General features: G+C 36.9%; 1 protein-coding gene and 1 long non-coding RNA gene across 2 annotated transcripts; both read right to left on the bottom strand.

Annotated features, from left to right (window-relative positions):
• Positions 1-3,006: 3,006 nt before the first annotated feature.
• Positions 3,007-3,408, bottom strand: LOC111782795 (uncharacterized). The gene has a single exon (XM_023663593.2). The coding sequence runs from the start codon at positions 3,406-3,408 to the stop codon at positions 3,007-3,009; it is 402 nt and encodes a 133-aa protein (XP_023519361.2).
• Positions 3,409-5,252: 1,844 nt separating this feature from the next.
• LOC111787558 (uncharacterized) lies at positions 5,253-7,544 on the bottom strand. Its single transcript, XR_015414654.1, has 3 exons — positions 7,281-7,544; positions 7,120-7,201; positions 5,253-5,484 (listed from the first exon to the last, which is right to left on the bottom strand). It is a non-coding gene; the product is annotated as an uncharacterized LOC111787558 (long non-coding RNA).
• Positions 7,545-9,193: the final 1,649 nt, after the last annotated feature.

Here is a 9,193-nt window from a genome sequence, read left to right as displayed (position 1 = left end):
CAAGTGATGGCCACACATGGGGGCGTGTGGGGGCAGGTTGGTTTGGTTCCGTTCGACCCCCTGTTTATTTGTTTTTCGATCTAATTTTAGTGTCATTCTTAATTTTTTATTACTTTAGGTCATAAAGCTCGTTACTAGCAAATATTATCAGGTTTGTTATGTATCGTCATCAGCCTCGCGGTTCTAAAATGCGTGTGCTATGGAGAGTTTTCCACATTTTTATAAGAAATGTTTCGTTCTCCTCTCCAATCGACGTGGGATCTCACAATTGGTATTAGAGCCAGACACCAGGCAGTGTATCGACGAGGACGCTAGATCTCAAAGGAAGTGGATTGTGAGATCCCACATCGGTTGGTGACTGGAACGAAGCATTCCATACAAGGATGTGCAAACCTCCAAAGTAGATACGTTTTAAAACTGTGAGGCTGACAACGATACGTAACGGATAAAGCGGATAATATCTACTAGCAGTGTACTTGAGCGGTTTATCATGACCCAAAGATTACTAGTAAAAAATTGGAAGAGCTTGAGACACCCAATAGTCATAACTGAAAGCTGTCTTTGAGAGCAAGTATACATACATAGGTTTTTCAGCTCGTTTTTTTTTTTTTTTTTTTTCTCGAAAAGTCCAATTTTCGTTACGTGAGAAATCAGAAGGTTTAAAATCAACATCAACCAAGTTAATACATTTAAAATCTTTCCCTATACTTCTAGGTTGTTAACTTACCTAGACCGACAATCTCATGACCTTCAACAACAATGCAAAGTCAATCCGGAGATAAATTTGATAGACTAATTGTTGTAGAATTACTTATCTCATTTCTATAGTCAATCGAGAGATAAACTTGAATACCCTCGAATAAAGTGTTCTAAGTTAGACTCATTAAAACAAGCACATGACTCATTTGAAATTTGAAGTTATGATAATGTTGAATTTTCATCTCATCTCTCATCATATTATTCGATAGTAAATGTTATTTGTTTATTAGAACCAGTTTTATTTATTTATTTATTTTTAAGATCAACAATTATAACAAATTAATCACCGACCTTTGAAATGATAGTGATCGACTAATTTTATTTATATAATTAACTAAGAAATTAGAAAGAACAAAGCGTATAAATTATATTTGTAGCACTATGGACCTCTTACACGTGGCCCAAAGGAGTTATATTAGAGGTACACGTGGCAGATTTTCGTACAATTATTGGTCTCAATAATTCAATTTAAATAAATCGAGGCCGGCGTCCGTTTTTTAAATTTTATGTGTCACAAATTAAGTTGACTTAAAAAAATAATTGGGGTTTTAATTTATTTTTTAAAAATATAATTATTAAAGTAAAATTTTTTAATTTTTAATTTTTAATTTTGTTGCTATATATTTTACTTTTAAGTTGCAACACAGAGAGATTGCACTTTATTTATTTATCTTAATTTTTTAAAAGATATTTATCCTTTTAATTGTTTTTTTTTTTAATTTCATTTATAATCTTTTAACTCAGTTTGTATATTTTTTTACTGTAAGAATAGTAAAACAGTAAATGAAAAAAATTCAATAAGTTTGATATACTTTTAAAATGAATAATGACCACAAAAATTCCAATTATTCATTGACTTAATATTAATATTATGTTCATTAAAAATTATAAAAAGAAAATACAATCATATATAATCTTGTCACATCAATTTCTATATCAAATGAGTCAAATATAGATAATTGACATTAAATACACTTTAAAAAGAAAAATGGATTTATAATCTTTTTTTTAGATTTATATAAAAATGGAGCTATAACCAATAATATTTATTTTTCTATTTTGTTTAGACATTTTTTTGTTTTATAAATTCTTATTTTTCTCTTCGGGGACTGATGCTTCTCAATTTTGGTCTTCATGCGGCTGGATGGGTGCCACTTGAGGGTCGTTCCTTGTTTGTCTTGACCTGTGAGGTTCACAACCTTTCTCTCAGTGAAGTTGTGACACTCTCCCCACTTAACCTAGTCATCGTCCTTGATAACTTTCTTGGGGCACAATCGTATCACCAATTGTGATAGAGAGCTGACATCATGTCTCTCCTATAATATATTTTGAGGCATTTCCAATCCTTCTTGAGTAGATGTCTTTTTGGCGAACGGGCATACGACCTCGTACATAATCCATCAAGTATCCGTTTGACATCAAATTTGGTGAGGTTTTATCTTTCATATCAACGGACTTAATTCTCAAGCTGCATGTCGAAACTTATATTGAAACCCTGTCTTTTGAGGTTATAATTTGAGGCTCTATTTGGCCCTTTTTCGAGCTTGTCTTCGACACTCGTGTCGCCTCGTTCTCTCGAACTTTGTGTATGCCTCGACTTAGCTTCAATGCACACTCTTGGTGTGTTAGATGATACACCATCCTCCTCGGTCGCATCATGTCTCTTCAAATTTAAGTGTCCATAGAGAGAATTATATGTTGAATATGTGCAATTGATGTCAATAGGACGTGGCTATATAGGTGTATTCATTCTCGTATAAGTGTGATCTATGCAACCGACCAGGTGGAAGTGGATACGCATCGAAAATACTGTTATCTATCTATTTTCTCTTCTACCCTAAAAAGTTATTTATATTCACGTTAAAAGTAAAAGATCATGAATACAAATACATAAATGAATCATTTTTTACCATAAATCTTAAGGGAGTATCAATTAAAATCTAAACTAATAATATCAATTTAAAATCAAAATTTTATAAATGAATCAATTTAAACTCTCCATTGTTCATAATAGTGTTAATTAATTAAAATATTATTCATTAAATCTCTAATTTTATTAAATAAAACATAAAACATATGAAAACATTACAACAAGACAAATATATACATTAACAAGACAGAAAATTATTAATTGTTACAAATTTTTATTCATTTTTCATACCCAAAAAAAAAAAAAAAAAAAAAAAAAAAAAAAAAAAAAAAAAAAAAACCCAAAGAAGAAGACAAACAACGTTTGATTTCACAAATTCACTTACGACCGTCAACTTTCGCCACGCAAGAAAGCAACCGCCGGAACATGGAGAGCAAGGCGCCGGAAGAAGCCTTCGCAGCGGCGGCCCTCACGATGGCGAAACACCGGCTCCTCCTTCCGCCGCCGCGGATCTCTGCCGGCCTCCGTCGCCGCTTGAGCTTCCCAAGGCAGGTCTGCGCTGTACTCTCATGGACTTCGGTGTCCTCCCTTGAGAAGGTGTAGCTCCTCAAGTACATTTGCCGGCGAGAGATCCCGTCCGCCGCTCTCAGCCGTGGCCGGCGGGGCTCTACAGACCCATCCTCCTCCTCCGGCCACCGCTGCAAGCTGAAATACGTCGGCCGGCCGGCGGGGATAATACAGGCGTCGTTGATGCATTCGGATATGCAGACGGAGGCCATCGCCGGTGAGGGAATTCCGGCGATTAGAGATCTTTGAGATGGAAATGAAAAATGGGGAAATGGAATTGAAGAGAATTCAGAGTTTAGTCTGTTTTATATTCTTTTTTTATTGATTATTTATTTATTTATTTATTTTGTTGAATTACATTTTTGTCCCTATATCATATATTTAATTTTGATTCTTTTGATTTTTAAATCTTCTAAATTTTTTAATTAAATTATTAATAAAAGTTTATGTATCATTGTATATTATTAAATTAACATATATGGATACGTGAAAATTAATGGGATGTTATCGTCTCCATTAACTAAAATTGAACTTTCTAACTCGTAACCTCTATCACAGTGTTCTTATTGACTAGCAGGATCGTTCTTCTTCTTTATCTTTCTTTTGTAACGTTCAAATTGACTTATCCCTTGGCGTAGATGTCGTTGGTATCATTGTAGAGGTAACGGTTAAAGATCTTTTAAGAGAGTAAGACATTTTGAATATGATGTATGTGACGATGAAATTGTTGTGCATGTTGATCACATATACGTACGGAGAATTTGCTCAAGTTAACTAGCTTATTATATAGCAAACACAAGCAATAGTGATGGGACCTATCTTTTCATAAAGACATTATGACATGACCTTGAGCTCTGCCTTCTAGTTTTTGTAGGATTGGACGTGTAGTATCTCTATACATGACCCACACATGCACATGGACCTACCAGACAAGTTTGTATAAGTGCCCTCTAGGTCTGGCTCGCCGGGCTAGCACAAGTTCATGCTATCGAACATCATGGAGAGAGGGCTCACATAATATCATGGTGAACATAGATGTTATAAGGTATGTGTTCGTACTAAACATAATGGAAAAATATCTCGATGCACGTGTCATATTAAATACATAAGGTCCCATAACATTCAAATAGATACCTATATTCTTTTCCTTGACACAATTCGTATGAGATATTGGTTTCTTGTCATATTGTTCATGATTAACATACATGGTTTTCTAATGTCTCATAGGCATAGGACTAGTTCACATGGTGTAGTACATAGAGGTTCATGCATCAAGTAACAACGATAACATAACATATTTTCATGACATAGATTAATTTTCGATTTGGTTCCTCGAGTTTAGGTTGTATTTCTATTTTATCCTTAAAATTTTACAAATAACAATTTAGTTCATGATCCTTGATAATAGTTCTAAATTATTCCAAAGTTAGTTTGACTATTTGTGAGATTCCAGGTCGTAGAAGGGAACCAAATATTCTTTATAAGGGTGTGAAAACATCTCACCAGTAGACGCGTTTTAAAAACCTTGAGGGGAAGCCCTCGAAAGAAAAGTTTAAAGAGGGCAATATTTACAAGTGGTGGGCTTGAACGGTTACAAATGGTATCAGAATCAAGCACCGGACGGTGTGCCAATGGGGACACTGGCCTCTCGAAGCTTCTCCCTAGCATACGTGTTTTAAAAACCCTAAGAGAAAGCAGATAAGATAGTGTATTGAGCATTTTCTCTCTCTTCCTCGTTGAGTGATTTGTTCTCTATCTTAAATGAATGACATTTCAATTTTACAACTACGGGATCTGAAACAAATATTCTAGATTTAGGGTCGTTGGAGTTGGTGCCAGGTTGACTATAGCTACATTTACTTTATCGGTGGAAGCAGATGAGATAGCTCAATAAGTTTGTTTCGTGCATCGTACATTGTTCTGACAATAAACTACCACGTGAACTTCCGCTATTAAAATTAATTTAAGAGCTTGTCATGACCCAATTTTCGAGGATTCGAAAAGTCGAGTTGTGACTAAAAAGATGAAATCGAAAGAAACAAAAAGAAATAAATAGTAAAGCAAAAGGTAAAAATGTCATTTAATTAAAACAAAATAGAAAAATTTTTTGTTTCAAATTAATAAAAAAGAAATTACGAATACAAAATTAAAACTAAATATTTCCAACGGAAATACAATTATTAAGAAAAAATACAAAAGACTCTAAAGACCGACAAGGGACTGACGCTCCGGAACGACCCCCTCTGTGACCGCACAGCTCTCCAACGCTCCTCCACCTCAACCAGCACCTAACAAAAAAGAAGGTAGAAAGGAATGAGTATAAAAATTATACTCAGTAAGCCACCTACTTGTAGGCTCTCTCCGTATCTTAGTTTAACAGAATGCCCACGGTTTCCTACTTCGGTTCTAGGACATTTGGTTCTAATCTTAGTCCCTTGGGGCTTGCCCCTTGGGTTTCACCGGTTCGTCGTCCTTTCATTAAAGGCCTAGAGGTTCCTTACGCCTAGCTAATGTGGTCGGTATCTCTCTATAAGGTGCTACCTCTACATGGCTATCTGGGACTACATGGTATCTAGCCTAGGGGTGTGCTGAATACCCCTACGCCCATATAGTCCCCCTATGGGGGGCGCGACCCAACCCGTTCCCATGCAGCTAATGGGCTGTACGACGTGGGGACACATTTCCCATGCGAAATGGCTAAGAGCAGTAAGGATTGATCAAGGACCCTTGGTCCTCCCACGGAGCTATAGATACTGTTCTCACGCTAGCAACCTATTAACACTCCAAGGTACCCTCTTGCCATGGTAAACCGCTAAGTTCCTAGGGGAAAGTTAAATCTGGCTGGAGTGACATATCGCTCCTAACAATAATTCCCTAAGCTTATCATAGAAATGGGCCCTACAATTAACAGAGTGTGCATACAATCGTCTTCTAACATCGTACTATTAATTTATGCAAACTAGGCATACCGGCTCAACGGAGCGATGACCTCCATCAAGCACCCAGAGCACGAAGCTCGCGCTCAGTGGGGCGAATTCGTCCATCAAGCACCCGGAACACGGAATACACACTTCCAGCATAAATTAAATGCATGCATACATACAGCGGAAGCATAAAGCATACAACAACACTCATGTAATTCACCCAATACAATCATATTAAATACTCTGACAAATAATTTACATGGAGAGCTAATCTGAGGTAACACTATTAGCATGCATGCAATCCAAGCGAATCCTACAAGTATTTCTTCCTAAATACCGGGTGGTGACTTACCTGGTTGACGCGTGGCCTTTTTCTAGCGTTTCTTTGCCCGTGAGGTGTCCAAAAATACTGATTTCTTTAAATTAGGTCCTTATTCACGTAAAAACAGTATTAGAACTGGAACCGGGACAAAATTGGGCAAATAGAAAGTAACTGGGCCAAATTGGCCATCCCACGCGCGCTGACGCGCCAGCAGCGCGCTGGGAGTGCGTGGTCACGCGCGCGGGAAGGCGCTAGTCGCAGGCTGCACGCGCGCCCGCTTCCGCGTACTCGCGGGTCGGCCAGTCCGGTTCGGTCCGGTCGGCTCGGCCTGCGTTGCGGTTCGGCCCGGCTTGCAGGCAACACGTGTCGACACCTCGCTGGAGCTGTGTTGCTCCAGCCGATGGTCGACGTGTGTCCGGCGCCTGTCGCCGCCCTCCGCCGCTCGCCGGCCGACTCTCTCTTTTTTTTTTTCTTTCTTCTTTCTTCTTTCTTCTCTGCCCTCTGAAAACCGAAACACAGTTCTCTTTTTCGATTTTCCTATCTTTTGATCCGTAGGTCGGATCGACATGATTCCTTCGACAAAGTTTTAGATCGTGTTACGGGTTACATCCTATTATTTTTTTTTGTAATTTTTGCTTGACTACCGGACGAGTTAAGAACGACGGAAGTTCGCTCACCGTTATCGGACGACTCTTGGATCTCCGCCTTCGGGTTGAGGTCTCGGCCAAACTTCTTCACAGATCATGCGTAGAGTTGTTCCTAGATAAATATATCAAGATTTCAGATCTTGATTCACAAAGGAAAACCGTAGATCTGAGAAAACGTTCAAGATCCTTACCTTGCGGGTTTTCCGATTTCTTGATGAAAAATGGGACTCCGGCCACCCACATTCTCTTTTCCCTTCCAAGAAAGTCTCTCTGCATCATGATCTTCACCGGAATAGACTCCGACGGTAGTTTTCGGTGAGTCTTCGGCAGTTCATCCTTTCTCCTCTCTCTAGGTTCTCTCTACCCCTTTCTCTCACTATTTCTCTTTTGCAAGACTCTGGATGGAGTTTCATTTGGACCCCTTAGATGGTTGGAGGGGCTCTCGACTTTTTTTTTTTTCTTTTTTCTTTTTCTATTTCTCTTTCTCTTTCTTCGAGTATTACGGAGCTTAACTTTATAATTTTACTTTATAATTCAACAAACAAAAATAGTGTCAAGAAGACCATAAAAAAAGATGTGTTCTTGAGTAATATTAAAAGTCAAAAGTTGTCACATTTAGTGGTGGCACAAGATGATGCATTTTCCAAACCAAACGACCAAAAAAGAAAGCTGATGCTGATAGAGACGTAGACGATAGTGGTGTTTCCACCTCTTTGGATGTTTCTATTCCCACTAATTCAACTTACCTTTATTCTCTCCTCACTCCCATCATTTAAAATTATCGAACAATCGGGTAGTGTACTGTAACACAATCACGTTGCTTATTTGAATTGAACCCGATATTCTCTAACAATATGAGTATGATATCTACTTGAACTCGATATTCTCTAGCAACATGACTATGATATCTACTTGAACCTGATATTCTCCAACAATATGACTATGATATCTACTTGAACCCGATATTCTCCAGCAACATGACTACGATACCTACTTGAACCCGATATTCTCCAGCAACATGACTACGATACCTACTTGATTTGAACTACTTCTAAAAGTGAAGAATATTCACACAAACGAACACTTTTTTTTAGTATATTTTTTATTTGCTCACATGTAATTGCTCAAAGTCAAACATATTTAGATTTTAGAGTCCTTATACTTGATCAAATATCTCAAGACAAGAACACTTAATTGAGATTCAAATCTCTCCACAAGCAAAGATCGATCATGTCAAGATTAGACGATTCTAAACATGCAACCTAAACTACATAGAACTGTAAATAAACTGGGTTAAAAGAAAGCAAAACTTCTCTTTTTACTCTATTTTTCAAGTTGGTATATTCATGACGTTATATATTCTCAAAATGAAAACCACTCACCTTCTATGAGGCATTTCAAGAGTGGTAACCTTCATGTTTTATCATCCTAATTAGCCACGATATAAATATAACCTTAAAATAAATAAAAAGCCTTAAAATACATTAAAATTTGTAAACATCTAAGAATAAATGAAGTTTGATTTTTGTTTAATATGACATGCATTGCAACTTGTTGTGATAATTTGAATGAAGTTTATCTTATATGATTGATGTCTTGGTTCATATCAATAGAGTTTAATTATCGTCTCGTTAGTAGCTTTGAAGGAGCGATCTCCAACCTCGACTAATTAAGATACATAGGTGGGCCAGTTTTAATATACTCATCGCTACTAGTGACGATCCTCGGTAGCCCCATAATAACCTAATAACATGAAGAGGTACATACATAATCATAAACATGGAGGAGTGACCCTATATTTGGACCAACGAGAATGAAATTGATCTCCTATTTTAACGAAAACTTCACTTCCTTGATTCCCATTTTTTTAAGAATAAAAACACCAATGAAATGAAAATAAACATTAAAAACATTTGGGAACATTACGTGAGCTTTAGAATTTTATGTTACTTTACTCAAATATCTTCACATGAACGATTGATCGAATATTTTGTAACTTTTCAAACCATAACATATTAATATTGTTGTCAAAATAGGACATAACTAGCCATGTTCATATATTGTAGACTAAGTTACTCCTCGAACCTAAACTTCCCATGAATCA

The sequence above is a fragment of the Cucurbita pepo genome, chromosome 20, assembly GCF_057944985.1.
Source record: "Cucurbita pepo subsp. pepo isolate OVF chromosome 20, ASM5794498v1, whole genome shotgun sequence".
In the NCBI taxonomy this organism is placed as follows: Eukaryota; Viridiplantae; Streptophyta; class Magnoliopsida; order Cucurbitales; family Cucurbitaceae; genus Cucurbita; species Cucurbita pepo.
The sequence above is the reverse complement of the archived record's forward strand: the minus strand, read 5'-3'. Positions and strand labels throughout refer to the sequence as shown.